This window comes from Puma concolor, chromosome E4 (assembly GCF_028749965.1).
Source record: "Puma concolor isolate L17-30 chromosome E4, mPumCon1.1.hap2, whole genome shotgun sequence".
NCBI lineage: Eukaryota > Metazoa > Chordata > Mammalia > Carnivora > Felidae > Puma > Puma concolor.
Genome location: NC_141683.1, coordinates 39,374,028 through 39,391,745, shown reverse-complemented (window position 1 = coordinate 39,391,745; position 17,718 = coordinate 39,374,028). Strand labels below are relative to the sequence as shown.

The 17,718-nt window shown below is 37.7% G+C and overlaps 1 protein-coding gene across 2 annotated transcripts in view; it reads left to right on the top strand.

The window, feature by feature from the left end:
* The window catches only part of NSL1 (NSL1 component of MIS12 kinetochore complex), a 41,810-nt gene extending 28,932 nt beyond the window's left edge, over window positions 1-12,878 (top strand). Inside the window, exons 5-6 of one of the 2 annotated variants that reach the window (XM_086694469.1) lie at window positions 4,115-4,182; window positions 12,717-12,878. In XM_086694469.1, the coding sequence (XP_086550595.1) occupies window positions 4,115-4,182; window positions 12,717-12,863 (215 nt within the window). In that variant the 3' untranslated portion in view covers window positions 12,864-12,878. Of the gene's footprint in view, window positions 1-4,114; window positions 4,183-5,714; window positions 7,256-12,716 lie in introns of those variants that run through there. The other variant, XM_025921173.2, reaches the window with a different exon arrangement.
* Window positions 12,879-17,718: the final 4,840 nt, after the last annotated feature.

Here is a 17,718-nt window from a genome sequence, read left to right as displayed (position 1 = left end):
ACAATTACTTAGGAGCATTTCCAAACTTTTTAATTGAAAAAGTTTCTGGTACAGTATGTAGTTATTACAAAAGCAACAAAGCTGATGGAAAATATGTAATAGAAGACTTGAGACTGCTTTTAAATAGGACTAGAACCAAATGTTACTAAATTAATGGAAACATGCAAAAGTAGAAATCTCATTTTTTTTTAATTAGAGGTTTTAAAATATTTATTTATTTTGAGAGAGAGAGAGCACCAATGAGGAAGGGGCAGAGAGAGGGAGACACAGAATCTGAAACAGGCTCCAGGCTCGAGCTTTCAGCACAGAACCCAATGCGGGGCCCGAACCCAGGAACTGGGGACCATGACCTGAGCTGAAGTCACAAGCTTAACTGACTGAGTCACCCAGGTGCCCCTCATTTTTTTAATAGAAATGATTTTCAAATACTTGCTATTATAGGGGCGCCTGGATTGCTCAATCAGTTTAGCGTCTGACTTCAGCTCTGGTCATGACCTGATAGTTCGTGGGTTTGAGCCCTACATTGGGTTCTTTGCTGATAGCTCAGAGTCTGAAGGCTGCTTTGGATTCTGTGTCTCCCTTTGTCTCTGCCCCTCTCCCGCTCACGCTTTGTCTTTCTCTCTCTCAAAATAGAATAAACATTAACAATTATTTTTTAAATACTTGCTATTATTGCCACGCTAAATATTAAAAACTATATTTTTGTATAATGATAAATTATGTGACTATTAAAAATTTTAATGTGAAAAATCTATTTAAAATTCCAATTCTATTTTTGGATTGCTCCTGTTTATTCTTACTCAGAATGTATCCATAAAGAGCAACCACGTATCTGCTCTATATTCTTGTTTTGGCCCAGTCTATCCTGTGTTCCTCATCACCTTTTGACAGTATGATCACTGAAGTCTTTTTAAGTAAATGTATATACTGAATGTAGTCTGAATTATGGTGGAATTTCTAAGTAGGATTTAATTCCCTTATACCTTACCATGTTATAATATGGTGAATTATTTTGACATGACACTTTCAATAAGGCCATCTCATTTGTAGTAATACTGCACTTCCTAATTTTCACCATTTCAACAGCCTATACTTTGTCTTGGTAGGTTATCCATACTCCATTATTTCCTCTTTTTTTTTTTTGTCATATTCAAGTAATATAGACTGTTATTTCTTATAAAACACTAATTTTTCTTTTTAAAAAAAATTTTTTTTTAACGTTTATTTATTTTTGAGACAGAGAGAGACAGAGCATGAACGGGGGAGGGGCAGAGAGAGAGGGAGACACAGAATCGGAAGCAGGCTCCAGGCTCTGAGCCGTCAGCCCAGAGCCCGACGCGGGGCTCGAACTCACAGACTGCGAGATCGTGACCTGAGCTGAAGTCGGACGCCCAACCGACTGAGCCACCCAGGCACCCCAAAACACTAATTTTTCTATTTCTGCTTATGATCTTTTGTTTTCTATGTAGAATGACTTCTAATATAAATTTTCTTAAATCCAAATTTACTCAGGATAATAGGTACAATTATTTGAGTACTTCATTATATCTGTTTTTCCTTTGTATTTTTATTTATATGTACAGAAATACTATCTTTTTTTTTTTTTTTTAGAATAGTAAAGGGGACTTTACGAAATATGTTCTAAAGGGGGAAGTTGAGTCTCAAAGGGTTGAGAAACTATTCTAAACAAATCAGTGCCATGAAGTTTTCCAGTTATTCTACTAGAACTGTTCAGGAGACTGTGGGAGTCTGTAGCAGGGGAATGCTCATTCAGGCAGAGAGTGGAATTTGTGGCAGGATCATGGAAATGTGAGGCTGTGCAGGACAAGTTTAACCTTTTCAAAAACTGGCTTGTTTCTGTGTGTCTTTCTTTTCTAACTGGTAAGTTCCTTGAGGGGCAGAGACCCTTTTTCCTTACTCTGAGTACCCAGTGCTGGGCCTAGTCCATGGAAAATACATAATAAATGTTGGAAGACTCAGCAGCTCCCATACAGGTATGCAAGTTTGAGGGGGAGAGAATAAGTGAGAGCCTGGCTAGAAGCCAGACTGCCACAAGAGTCCCAAGGGATGGATCACTGATACGCCATGCTCAGAAGAAAATTTAATGATTGCCTAAGTACTTTGGGGATATATCCCCTAAATATCCCCAAATCTTAAAAGATTGGAAATTAGCATATTATTCTAAGGCAAGGGTCCTTAGAATACAGAGAGATTATTAATTTGGATAGAAAAAAATACATTGTTATTTTTACTAACCTCATACTGAAATTTAGCATTTCCTTCAGTGTTGAATGTAGATCATGGTGGTAGAATTAGCAGTACCTGTAACTTTTTGCTACTAAAAGCCACAGATATTTTCAATTTTAGTTATTGCAGATACCTCACAATATTGTTGATGCTCATTATTTTCATATGATGGTAATTATTAGACCTGCCACTTGATCTTATTTAAATCATTAATAAAGAAGCACATGTATTACCTATCACAACACTTCAATAGTTGTATTTTAAATTTTATTGTAAAACACTCTAAAATTCTGGAGTAAGCAAAAGCGATGAATAATGACAGAAATCAGATGAGTGGTTGCTTCTTGTAGAGAAGGTTGGTTGGGAAAGGGGCACAAGGGAACTTTGTAGGGTGAAGGAAGTGCCCCATGTATGGTTTGCATATGTCAAAGGTGACTGAATGTTAAACTTGAGATCTACATTTTGCTGTATGTAAATTGTACCTCACTTAAAAAAACTAACACACTTAAAACTATTCTTAGAAAGGGTCTGTAGGCTTCATCCAAGTGCCAAAGAAATCTCTGGTAGCAAAGCTGGTTAAGAACCCTTTTTCTGAGGCCATCCTGTTACCTTTGCCTTTCCCTTTCTTTGAGTACCCTCTTTCTTCCAGGTGCTTTTGCTATTCGTTTCCTTTTTTTTCCTTTTTCCTAAATGTGGTCTACATTTTTGACCTAAGGAAAGTCAGAAAAGAAAATAGCAGCTATGAAAGAAATTTTTCTTGCTTGGCTTATCTGCCACTTTCTTGAAGCCAAGGTTGTAGCTCTCCTAACATGGTTATATATTTGCTTAGATCTGAAGTAATTTCCAGTGAGAACTACTCTTCTAAAAACTAATTTGTAGATAATTTCAAAATGGAAGGATTTTTCTTACCCAGTTTTGCTTGGAGTTTAGTAGGATTTGTGTCCTTTTATATCATTGCATATGCAGTTCTGTTATGAAGTAGACATGAACATTTATAACAAAGATTGGAAGAAAATAAAATGTATTAGGAATCAGTAAAGCACCAAGGAATTAGGAAAGAACAGATGAACATAAGGGAAGGGAAGTAAAAATAATATAAAAACAAGGAGAGGGACAAAACACAAGAGTCTCTTAAATACAGAGAACAAACTGAGGGTTGCTGGAGGAGTTGTGGGTGGGGGGATGGGCTAAATGAGTAAGGAGCATTAAGGAAGACACTTTTTGGTATAAGCACTGGTGTTATTCATAGGGGATGAATCGCTGGAATCTACCCCTGAAATCATTATTGTACTATATGCTAACTAACTTGGATATTAATAAAAAATAAATAAATAAAATTAAAAAAATAAATAAACATTAAAAATTTTAAATTAATATTATTGACAATCTATTCCAGATTTTTTTCCAGAAATTCCATCTAGTATCCTCAATACAATGTGATTGTTTATTCCAAATTCAAATGTGTTTTACGTGTATAAAATTCAGAGTAATAAATATCAAATATTAGCCTATATTTAGTTTAAAATGGGATGATAGTGCTTGAAGATGTTAAATACAGTGGTAGATCACATATAGAACAAACATTAGGCTATTAGGGGCACATAGTGTTAGGACTACTCCTAATAGAACTCTTGTTGCCTATCATACCTATTAGTTTTACTCTACGGTTCTAACATTTCCGTAGTCTTTTTATTTATCTAGATAAATTTAATGGGACACTTGTTGTAATAGATTACAAAGTATGCTAAGAAAGATTGAGCTAAGGTGGGTAGTCTTAACGGATTTTTGTCCAAATAGCATCTGTGTATCTTTTATGACTTGGTATTAGATAAAGAACCTAAAATACTGTTTGGTGGTTTCTTTGCAGCCTCTCGTGTGGAAAATTTGAAATGCAGAGGAGAAACAATAGCTAAAGAGATCAGTGAAGCCATGAAGGTAAAAGCTACATGCTAAACAGTTATAAAATGAATGAAATGTGTAGCTAGGTGTTCGTTTTCAACATCTATGTGTATTTTAGTCTATTGTAACAGGAATTCTCAGTAGTCTTTTAAGTAGATCTTTAATGAATTTATGAAGTGACAATAACATTCAGAATAACTACCATTTAATAGGAAGTATATGCCAATATATCTGACTTCTTTGAAGATTGGTTATATTTTTTAATTCTGAGATTTAGCGGTCTATCAGACAGTTTTGGATAATAATACCACCTAACACGTAGTGAGCATTTATGGGTCAGACACCATCTAACTGCTTTACATATATTATCTTACTTAATCCTTAAAATAACACTATGAGATAGGTACTGCTAATTTCTGTGTTTTATAGTTGAGAAACTGCGGCTCAGAGAGGCTCTAGATTGCCCAAGTAAATGAGTCAGGACTTACACCCTGGATATTTGGCTCCCGAGCCTTTAATTCTTTTTTTTTTTTTTTTTAAAGTTTTATTTATTTAGTTTGACAGAGAGAGAGAGAGAGAGAGAGAGAGAGATCATGCATGTGCACATTGGGGAGGGGTGGAGAGAGAGGAAGAGAGAAAATCCCAAGAAGGCTCCTCGCTGTCAGTGCAGAGCCCTGTGTGGGGCTCAATCTCACGAGCTGTGAGATCATGACCTGCGCTGAAATCAAGAGTCAGACGCTTAACCAACTCAGCCACCCAGGAGCCCCAGTATACTCTTAATCACTGTATTATGTATGCTGCGTATTCAATTTGGAGTCTTAGTATTATAATAAAATTGCTTATCTTCTCGACATTTATTTTATGCAAACAAGAAAACATTTGGATTTCTAGTATATGAAAATTATTTTTAAAAAACTCCTGAATCTTCCTTGTTCTGATAATTTTCTATGACATTCTTTTGTGGTTTGTATTGATTCCATGATTTTCTGGTGCTCATGCTTCTCCCATTGCATGTTCTTTATCAGGAGTTAGCAAACTAGTGAGCCAGGCAAGAACCCAGCCTGCACTTGTTTTTGTAAATAAAACTTCATGTCACAGCTCTGCCTATCCATTTACTTATTGTCTGTGGCTCCATTACATTACGATGGCAGAGTTGAGTAATTGTGACAGGGATGTGAGGCCCTTTACAGGAAAAATGTACTGATCCCTGCCTGGTCTTGATGATCGGGATTTCCAAAATACTTACTATCCTAAAATATGGAATCTCAGACATCACATCAAATCCTTGGCTCTGAAATTCTGTTAACTTCCTGTTGCCAAAGTTTTGTTTTATTTTATTACCAGACATTGTAGGAATAGAATATATCTTTTTAGTTTTAGTTTTTGGTTAAAATCTCTCAGCATTTAAAATTGGTATTTTAAGGTAAAAGCAAATATCCATGACCCAAATAATTAGGTCTTAGAAAAGCCTTGACCTAAAGAATTAAAATCTCGAGTGTTGTATCTGTTTCTGTGTGGTTGTGTTTCAAACTGAGATTAATGTTAAGTATTACTGTTGTTTGTTTAAGTCCTTGCCTGCATTAATTGAACAAGGAAATGGATTTTCCCAAGTTTTAAAGATGCAGCCTATTATCCAGCTCCAGAGAGTCCACCAAGAAGTCTTTTCCGCTTGTTACAAGCAACCAGATGTTAAACCTGAGAGCTTTATTACACAAATAGAAACCACACCAACAGAGACTTCTACCAGGAAAGCCACTGATGTGGTACTGAAAAGAAGGCAAACTAAAGACTGTCCCCAAAGAAAATGGTATCCGTTGCGGCCAAAGAGAATTAATCTTGACACCTCTTGACAGCTCTTTTTGTTTATCTTGCGAGTTGAAATTCGGCACTATCAACATTTAGATTACAGCCTAATGCCTAGACAGGGCTTCCTTTAAAAAGACAAATAACTCTTTAACTAGTGATTCCTTTATACAAATATAGTAGCTCTATGCTGACATAGAATGTAATCATTGTGTTTCCTTATCATTTTGTCTTTAGTGATGAAAAGCATATTTTTTGAATATTGGCACAAAGAGATCAGTGGGTATTAAGAGTGCAAACTTTTACTGTCCTTAAATGTAATCAACTCTCGGCTACCTTACAGCTTTTGTGGAATACCACGAGTAACACGTTCTATTAGATTTCTGGTGTACATCTTTCTCTGAAAAAGAGCAGTGTAACAGGTATCTTTATTTAAATGCTAAAAGTAATCCTCTGTTCTGATTAGGAGCCAGGAGCAGATGCATTTGGGTTTTGTTTTTGTTTTTGTTTTTTTTCAATGCAGTTTTGACTTATCACATTGATATGCAGATGAGAAGACTGGCTTTGACTTTGTTACTCCAAGTTCAGCTAATTTGGATTTGTGGTGTTATTTTTAGGATTTTTGTGTTTTTGTTTTGTTTTGTAAGACAAAGAAGACTTATTTATATAAGACTTTCTGTTAGAAATAAAAATTGGCATGGAGCCAGTATTTCTTGTTCACACTTCTGTTCTCCACAGGCCTTTCAACTTTTAAATATTATTTGACTTAGGACTAGTAGTTTCTTTTTAGGGTTTTTCATTATTTCCACATGATTGCAGTTCAAAAATATATATCGCATTAATACATTAACAAATTGTCATTGCGGAACAAAAATAGATGTAGTCATACTGAACTATTTTACATTTAAGGATGCTTATTTATCAAGGACATAATTATTGGTAGAAGTCTGAGAAAGCTATGTTGCCTATACTTCTAACATTTCACTACAGTTTCTTATAGCTCTTACTGTACCTCTTCGTCACAGTAATACAATGCAGACAGGGCCATCTAACTTTTCTCCTTTTGGTGACTGTACGACTTCATTCACTTGCAGAGGAATTTACTAATCATGAGGTTGGAAAATCTGTACTTCCCTTGTTTATATGACTTAATCATAAATGTCTAAATGTGACAGAAAATCTGTCTCATTGAAGAAAATTTATAAAGCCACTGTATTTCACTCTGTATTTTAATGTTACAATTTGATATCTGTATATTTGTAACAGCAGTGTGTTTTTTATTAAAATAATGTACAAAGAACTGAAATCTTAAAACTATGTATTTTTTTTTTTTCAACGTTTATTTATTTTTTGGGACAGAGAGAGACAGAGCATGAACGGGGGAGGGGCAGAGAGAGAGGGAGACACAGAATCGGAAACAGGCTCCAGGCTCTGAGCCATCAGCCCAGAGCCCGACGCGGGGCTCGAACTCACGGACCGCGAGATCGTGACCTGGCTGAAGTCGGACGCTTAACCGACTGCGCCAGCCAGGCGCCCCAAAACTATGTATTTTTTAATTATCTCAGGCATCTTGAGCTCAGCTTTAGTTGAATGGTAAATAAGCATCCTGCATTTCTCAACATACTAAATTTCACTTTAAAGTTGTTATGAGGCTACAGGAGCACCTGGGTGGTTCAGTCGGTTAAGTGTCCGACTTCAGCTCAGGTCATGGTTTCGCAGTTCGTGAGTTCGAACCCCATATTGGGCTCTGTGCTGACAGCTCAGAGCCTGGAGCCTGCTTTGGATTCTGTGTCTCGCTCTCTCCCTGTCCTTCTCCTGCTGGCACCCTGTCTCTGTCTCTCTCTCAAAAATAAACATTAAAAATTAAAAAAAAAATTTAAATTGTTGTGAGGCTACAGAATATTGCTATTCTAATATAGTGCTAAGTTTTTTATGGCATAAAATTCTGTATGAGGTGTTTCACTTCAATAGCCTATAAACAATTGTTAACTTTCCTGGATAATTGCATTGATGATTATATAAGAAAATGTCTTCCTTTTTTTAAGATGTCTATTTACTTATTTTTGAGAGAGAGACTGCATGAGTGGGGAGGGGCAGAGAGAGAGGGAGACAGAGAATTCGAAGCAGGCTTGAGGCTCTGAGCTGTCAGTGCAAAGCCTGATGTGTTGCTTGAACTCACAAACCATAAGATCATGACCTGAGCCAAAGTCAGATGCTTCACCAAGTGAGCCACCCACATGCCCCTAAGAAAATGTCTTCCTTTTTTAAGAGATACATATTGAGATACATAGAATTTAATGACTTCATGTCTTGGATTTTCTCAGAAATATGTCAGCAAAGAAAAAAAGAATAGATTAAGTAAATGTGGCAAAAATCTTAATAGTGGATCTGTATAATGTATCCATTCCTCTACTCTTTTTTTTTAATTTTTTTTAACGTTAATTTATTTTTGGGACAATGTGAGAGACAGAGTGTAAGCAGCAGAGGGGCAGACAGAGGGAGACACAGAATCTGAAGCAGGCTCCAGGCTCTGAGCTGTCAGCCCAGAGCCGGATGCGAGGCTCGAACTCACGAACCGTGAGATCATGACCTGAGCTGAAGTTGGACATTTAACTGACTGGGCCACTCAGGCGCCCCATTCCTCTACTCTTTTGTCTGTTTGGAAATTTTTATAATTAAAAAAAAAAAAAAGTTTGTTATACCTTAAAGGTCCCAGACAGCTGAAACTTGAAATCCCTCAGAGAGCCCAAAGTTCCACTCCACAGTTATAGGAGAGTTCCGAATCAAAGACCACTGGACAAGACAGTATGTTGCCATTTTTAACCAGGATAAGCATGGCTGATACAAGTAAAAGTATTGGTTAAGTATACGTTTCTAAGAGAGATTAGAAGTATTTTCTTCTAAGAAGAGAGATTGAATTCCTGCATAAAGCATGAATTAGCTAAGATGATGAAAAGGAAGAAAATCTATAGTTGTAGGCAGTATTGAAGGAAAACAAAATCAAACAGCCTCCTTGTGGTATGAAGAAGGCTGGGTTGCATGGGGTCTTAAAATTTCCTTTAAACAAAAAACAAAAACGAAAGTACAACACAAGAAGGTCAAATCCAGTTCCAAAGGAGAGAAAACACATTAAAGCAGCTGATTTCTGGAAGAAGTGAAGGAAAATCTGTTTTCCATACTTCAGCCATTAGTGTACTTGAGCTGCTGTAACAAAATATCAGACTGGGTGGCTTCAACAACAGAAATTCAATTTCTCATATTTCTGGAGGCTTGAAATCCACGATGAAGAGGCTGGCAAATTCGGGGTCTGGTGCGGTCTCTCTTCCTTTGTATATACGTAGGGGTAGAAGTGCTGGTATCTCTTCTTGTAAGGACATTAATCCTATTGGATCAGAGCCCCACCCATATAACCTCATTTAATCTTAAATTATTCCCTTAGAGGCCCCGTCTCCAAATAGAACCACACTGGGGGTTAGGGCTTCAACTAGGGATTTTGAGGACATGCAAATACTCAGTCCATAACAGTAGACAACAGAAATTTTATCCTAGCCCCCTTTCTCTGGGTCTTTATGGCTTGGGCTGCAATGGAGAACAAAGTCAATAAAATAAAACTTTTTGTTGGCTTCAAAATATGGCTATCTCTGAGACTGAATTTGTTTGACTTCTTTTGAAGGCTATGGTTTTTCCTTCTCTACCTTCACGTTGGTTCATCCATTCAACAAATACACGTTAGGCACCTACTCAGTTCAAAAGTCAGGTTCAGAGCATAGTCTCAGAGCCAGATCATCTATTGGTTTTTTTTTTTTTTTAATTTTTTAATGTTTATTTATTTTTAGAGAGACAGAGTGTGAGCGAGGGAGGGGCAGAGACAGAGGGAGACACAGAATCCGAAGCAGGTTCCAAGCTCTGAGCTGTTAGCACAGAGCCTGATGCAGGGCTTGAACCCATGAACCATGAGATCATGATCTGAGCCGAAGTCAGACGCTTAACTGACTGAGCCACCCAGGTGCCCCTATTGGTTATTATTAAGAGTTAAATAACATTGGGCAAGTTACTTAATCTCTCTGTGTTGCTGTCTTCTCTAATGTAACATGGGAACGATGTTAATATTATTATGTGAAGTAAATGTGTTCATAATATAAAATCCTTAGACTACTACTTGGCACAAAGTTTACATAGTGAGCATGCTGTAAGCACTATTAATACTTGGTTTGATGAAGGAAATGAAAACGTTCATAGGATAAACATTGTCTTCAAGAAGTTTATATTCTAGTGAAGAGAATGACCATATGAACAATGATCATGCAAAGCAGTAAATGCTATATAGATGTATATGTGGCAAACTTTGAGAAGTCATGGAAGTCTTTGCGGAGGAGGTGACATTTCTGCAGTTTTGGATATTTTAGGCAAATAATCAGGAGGATTCCTGGCAATGTGAAGGGAATATCCCAAGGCTGGTGGTTGTCAGACCAAATGCATGGTGTACTGAGGACCATCAGGTAAGGCTTGATGTATAGGTCTTGTCTAAAAAGATTTGTTATAAGGAAAATTAAAAAAAGAAAACAAAAACTTGTCATAGGTGAACTTGAACAGAGGCAGGGTCAGCTCTTAAGAACTTTGTACATTTTAGAATTGGTGATGAGAAGCCATTAATTTTGACAAAGGAGGTGAAAGGAAATGGAGATCTATTGAATCCATTTTTCTCCTTGTGTAGTATTTACCCCAAAATAGCAAGAGTAAGAGAAACACACACTCATCTTCTGAAGAAACCAAGAGGTATGTTGCCCAGACCATAGCATATGAAGAAGGAATGTGTATGGAGGAAAGAGTAATGAATTAGCAGGTCAGAGGAAGATCAAGTCTAAGTGTCTGCAGAGAGAGACATTGGTAAGAGAAATTTGCCAATTTGCTCCCAGAATCTCTAGAACACTGAAGAATGGAGGACACTGTAAAAGGCTGAGATGAGATAGAGGAACCTAAAAATGAGATCATGTCCCCCCTCCACTCACTGTCAGTAATTGCCTCTGCCAAAGGAACTTACTTTCTGGAGAAAATTGAAATAAAGAGTCCCTGGACAGTAAGGGTGAAACTCAGGGGGGGAAAAAAAGGTCAGAATAAAATGTTCCATTGGAATGGTAAGACTTGGAAGTTCCAGAATACTAGCAGTTTGGCTCATGTATCTTAGACAATCCTGTAGAGAAATTGAACAACCTATACAGATAGTGGTATTTGGAGATCCCAAACCACATGTCCAACTGACCACTCCAGTAACCCTACTGTAGCGCCATTTAGTGCCTAAGTCCCACTTACCTAGAACTTCCAGAAGCATTTTTGTATTTCACTTTCAAAAGTAAGTGGACATAATAAAAAACTGGAAGCAACCCCAATATCCATCAGTAGTAGAATGAAAAAATAAATTATAGCATATACTTATAATGAAACCCAACACAATTTTTTTTAATGAATTACTGATATACACACAACATGGATGAATCTCAAAGACATTATGTTGCATAAAAGAAGCCAGGCACAGAAGAGTGCATATGGTGTATGAAATCAGAATAGGCAAAACTAATCTATGGTGGTTATGCATGGGGAGAGGGGAGATATTAATTGGGAATAACCACTAGGAATTCTTTTAGGTGAAGGAAATGTCCTAGATCTTGATCTGAGTGTTGTTCACATGGCTGTATACATATGTGTAACTATTTAGCTATACACTTATTTATGCATTTTATATAAGTTTTAAAAAATAATAAATATACAAATTGAGATTCACCAGACATTTGAGGAAAGTCTAAATGCAGAGACCAAAGACTGAGTGCCATAAAGGCAGTAATCTTTGTTCTGATGTATCCCAAGCACCTGGAAAAGTACCTGGCATATGATAGTTTCTCAATGCATATTGATTAACTGAATGAATGAAAACAAGAACACAAAAACCAAAGAGAAAATAGGACCTCAGAAAAGCCAGAGATAAATACAAAACAAAGTTCCAGAATAATTGCTATCCTCCCAGAGGTAACAAGATATTCCATTCATTAAAAAAAAAAAAAAAAAAGTTCTCAATATTCCATTCATTTAAAAAAAAATTCTTGAAAATTAAAGGTGTAAAAGTTGAAAGAATTTCGGTATGAAGGCTGGAAGATAATAATGAAATTTTCCCAAAAGTAGAACCAGATTAAGAGATGACAATTTAGAAAAAATAAGAGTAAAGAGAATAAATTCAGAGGGTCCAATATCTAATTGATACCCTTTTCAAAAAAGTGCAGAAAAATATCCAGGAGTCAAAATTCTTAAACATAATGCAGTTACCATATGACCTAGCAATTCAAGTCTAAGTTCTAAACCTCAAAGAATTGAAGACATGTCTACACAATAATTTGTACATGAATGTTTGTAGCAGCAACTCAAATGTCTATCAACTGATAAGTTAATAAAATATGGTATATCCAATTGATGGGATATTATTTGGCAATAAGTACGGTACATATTAACAATGTGGATGAAACTTGAAAGCATGCTAGGTGACAGAAGTCACTCACAAAAGACTTTTGTGCAATTCCACTTACATGAAACCTCTAGAATTGGCAAATCTATAGGAACAGAAAATTGATTAGTGGTTGCCTAGGGATGGAGGAAGGGAGAGGTTAGGAGGAATGGGGAGTGTATAGGGTTTCTCTTGGGAGTGATGAAAATGCTCTAAAATTGACATGGGCAGGGGCACCTGGGTGGCTCAGTTGGTTAAGTGTCTGACTTTGACTCAGGTCATGATCTCATGGTCCATGGATTCAAGCCCCGCATTGGGCTCTGTGCAGACAGCTTGGAGCCTAGAGCCTACTTTGGATTCTGTGTCTCCCTCTCTCTCTGCCCCTCCCCTGTTCACACTCTGTTTCTCTCTCAAAAATAAATAAACATTAAAAAAAACATTGATGGTGGTGGTTGATTGGTGAATATACTAAAACCCATTGAACTGTACCTTTAAATGAGTGAATTAATATGGTATGTGAAATATATCTCAATTTAACAAGAGTAAAGAAATAGAAATAATATAAGACACTAGCCCCAGATGGATTCCAAAATTCCGAAAGGAAAAGGCCCCACTGAGTATTCAGCACAAGGAATGAAAAAAGACAAGAAACAAAAAAACCAAAATCACCCATACCAAGGCCCATCACTGAGAAATGTTAGATAAAGAGAAGTTCCTAAAAGCTTCCAGTAGAGGGAAAAGATCATAAAGAGACATTGGCATGGCATCAAACTACTAAACACTAATTTTTAATCTAGAAGTCTCTGGAGCAATATAACCTGGAAACTCTCAGTATAAATGATTTGCAACCTAGCAATCTATACCTAGCCAAACTATCAATTGAGAGGTTAACCTAAAGCCATTCTCAAGCATGCAAAATCTAAATAAGTATATATTTAAAAAATATATTTTTGGGGGCACCTGGGTGGCTCAGTTAAGTGTCCAACTCTTGATTTCAGCTCAGGTCATGATCTCAGGGTCATGAGACTGAGCCCCAAGTTGGGCTCCGCACTGGAGCCTGCTTGAGATTCTCTTTCTGTCTCTGCCCCTCCCCCCTTTTCTAATTTTATAAATATATATATAAATTACATATATATGTAATTTATATATATATTATATATGTAATATATGTAAATATATTTACAATATGTATGTAAATATATTTAAAAATGTAAATTATATATATTATATATAATTTACATATTTATATGTATAAATATATAATATATATATTATAAATATATATAAATTATATTTAAATATAAATATATAAAATATAATATATATTTTATATATATTATATGTTATATTATATATATTATATATTATATATATTATATATTATATATATATTATTATATTATATATATTATATATATATTACACACACACACACATATATATATATTTAACCCCAAAAACATGCTGTTTGGGACACTGCTAGTGAATGTGCTCTGCTACATAGGGTAAACAATAAAGCAGCAACCATGGGGTCTAGCAAAGAGGCTACAAGATGGAGAGTGGCAAGCTCAAGTCCACAGGACACTTCAGTAAATCTGGAGAAGAGTCCAGTCAGACCAGGTTGGAATATGAATATGTAGGACTAGAGAAGAGTATTTTCAGGAAGAGGAAATATAACTGACAAAATGAGTGATGGTTTACCTGGAAAATTGTATAAAGGAGATATTGTGTGGTATTCAGATGTTCAGAGAAAGAAAAAAATCAGGCAATTATTCACTATAGTAAAAGCAGAATATTGTACAAGAAAAGAAATGTAGTCATAGTCACAAATGGGCCTCACAGTGACCCGTATTTATATAGACAATAAGGAACACCTCAAATCTGAATTCAGTAAAAAATTGGAAGAGTTCTATTAGGATGAAAGGATTGGGAATTAGTAGAGGAAGGACACTGGGCAGTCAGGGCAGATAGTGGTCAACACACTGGAGCAGCTAGGGTGACAGGGACTGGGCACAGAGGGAGCTTCAATGCCAGCCAATATAGAAGTTCATTTTGTAGAGCTGAAACAACTCATTTGGTTGTTAACTGTGTCACCTGAATATCAGCCATGAAATGGGAATGCTGGGGAGTGAAATCTTCACCACTATGAAAAGTCAGTGCATGATCTCTGAAATAGCTGAATCAAAAGACAGCATAATGTGGACATTATTCAAGTAAATACCAGAAAAAAGAAAAAAAAAAAAAAAACAGCTAAGAGAGTGGAAAGTGAATGAACCCAAGTGGGTGAAGCAGGCCAAGGGACTGGTGTTTTTTGCTTATAAGCCTTATAGAGTTGATTCTTTATGTGCATGTAATACTTGCATAAAAATAAATTTGATTTTTAAGTGATTTAAAAGCTCACACAGTATGCAAGTGAATATGAATAATCTTTGACTCTATCTTCCATTCTCCCTATCATTAAGAATTAAGAGACAAATTACACCCCAGGGGCTTTTACAGGGTTTCAGTTCCATTATCTCAGTATATTTCAGATAAAACTTGTAGATTTTGTTTTTAGCTGAGGGTTTTAGTTTTGGTTTCTTTGGAGGGTTGGGTTTTTTTCTGACCTATTGTTTTGCAAATAGATTCCATTATCAAGCCTCTACATACCAAAATGATGAAAAAGTATCTTTTTAGAGAACCACTGGAGACGTTGGTGAGATTTTATGAAAGGATTTGGGGAAGCTAATGTTCTATTCCTTTGAAACTTCAGAGCTCAAGAGTCCTCCCATAATTCATTGCTTGTACCCTGTGGGCTTTTCACTAATATTGGTTGAATGAATGAATGATTTCATACTACAAATTTCTGACTTGTCAGTTCCCCCTAGATCACAATCTCACACGTTAATGACTTGGCATTCATGTTCATATTCATTATTAATTGAGGTTAGGAGATGGGCTAACTACCACGAGAGGAGGGGAGTGGAGATATGGAAGGGGGTGGGGTCTAAGGGATCTAAGAGACTGGCAAACTTGGCTGAATGAGAGCTTTAGAGTCTCCTGGCTACTGAAGCTGACGTCTAATCCCCATATCCCTGAGGATGTCAGAGCAGAAGGTGGCATTCACACCCCTCGGATTGACTCCATGGTTCTAGCGGATGTATTTTCCCTCCAGCCCTCCTTTCTTTTGGTTGTATTCCTTTGACTTCTGTGTGGCCTGGCGTAGCCAGAGAAGACAACCTGACCCCTCAGGGTCCCCTGGTCTGGCTAATCCCCATGTCTGTGAAGGATCAGTCTGTATTTTCACGCCTCATACAGAGAATGGCTCCCATGCCTTTGGGTTCCTACCTAGTCACAGATTTAAAAAAATTTTTTTTTCAACGTTTTTATTTATTTATGGGACAGACAGAGACAGAGCATGAACGGGGGAGGGGCAGAGAGAGAGGGAGACACAGAATCGGAAACAGGCTCCAGGCTCCGAGCCATCAGCCCAGAGCCTGACGCGGGGCTCGAACTCGCGGACCGCGAGATCGTGACCTGGCTGAAGTCGGACGCTTAACCGACTGCGCCACCCAGGCGCCCCAACCTAGTCACAGATTTTAAGGCCTCCCTTGCTGCCCACATGTGTGGCTCTGTGGCCCACTCCTGCCATGATGGCCCTGGAGCTCTCCGTCCATTTCTGTTCCTGGTGCTACCTTGATGGGAATCCTCTCCGTGCCCCTCCTCACCTGTTGGTAAGTATACACAACTTGAGCATTTCACTTTTTTTGTTCCTTCAAACTCTTCTGAGGTTTGGTTTCCCCATGAATCAGCTAGTGGTTACCCTCCCTCTCAGAGTCCTTGCTGGCTGCATCACCCAACTGCCTCTCTGTCCTCCCCTGCCCTTGGCTGCACCGTTGGTTTGGTGACTTTTTCCTGGGTTAGAGCTTCCTTGCCCCTTTGTTCCTGCATTTCAACCTCCTTTTCTTTTGAGTCATTTTGCAGCTCAGCATCTCCCAGGATAGTAGGTAGAAAAAGGAGAAGAAGGATGCATTGATCTGTGTATCTTGCTTCATTTCTCTCCCTGATTAAAAAGGAAAAAAAAAAATGGTGGGCAAAAGGTTAAAATAAATGTGGGTATGAACTTTTGCTGACATCTGCCCACCTCTGATCCTGTGTGGGTATAGAAATTAGGGGATCACAGGGGCAGAATAATAACATTTGGACAACTTGTAGGACACCTCTGCTCCAGGTCCCGAAAACCCCACCCTCAGAGCCTTGTGGTCTTTCCCACTTACGTGTGAAACAATATTTTAAAATCATTGTTCATACATGCATTCTTTTATTCCATAAATGCCCAGTGGATCCAAATAGTGTGCTAAGGTATGTGTGGATATGCACATGGCATAGAGCCTTCCCACAAGCAGTCTGCCGTTGGTCATGAGAGAATCTAATAGAGTGGTACAGGGGAGTGGAGGGAAAGATCCAGGAGTGGGGGGGGAGGGGGGGGACACATCTTACTGTCTGCTGGGGTTCTAGGGTCCCAGAAGGAAGATGAGAGCAAAACCCATAGGTTTCTGAGACTTCTGAGGAATTAGCTACTTGCAAGAAATTGGCTTCAGAAGCTATGATGGAGTACTAAGGAATTCCTGTACTTTACTGGCAAATTTTGATACCGCAATTTCTCTTTGTTGTTATAAGCCCAACCCAAGAGATTTTATTTTATTTTTGTAAAAATTTTTTAAAAATGTTTATTTATTTTTGAGACAGAGAGAGACAGAGCATGAACAGGGGAGGGTCAGAGAGAGGGAGACACAGAGTCTGAAACAGGCTCCAGGCTCTGAGCTGTCAGCACAGAGCCCGACGTGGGGCTCGAACTCACAGACCGTGAGATCATGACCTGAGCCAAAGTCGGACGCTTAACCGACTGAGTCCCCCAGGCGCCCCAGGACTGTTCTTTTAAAGGAAATCATCAGATTTGGCAAATGATTGCTTCTCTAGAAATACTGCTTATTAAGATGAATCCTCATTTCTTTTGTCCTCTACACCCAAAGGGAAGAAAAGTTCAAGAACACAAATAAATGTTTCATTCTTTCTGCCTGGGTGATGGACTCTGTGACCCCTATCTCCCAACCCTAGCACCCCCAGGCTGCCCTCCCTGAAACACTGGACTTAATTTGCTGGGAGTTCTGCCCAGACTCTTTTCTCCCCCTTCCACTAGCTGTTATCTGAGTCACAGGGAAAAGAAACAGAAGAGGGATAAGCTGAGATGTGGCAACAAAGGGACCATGATCAGATCTATCCCCTATATTGTCTATGAA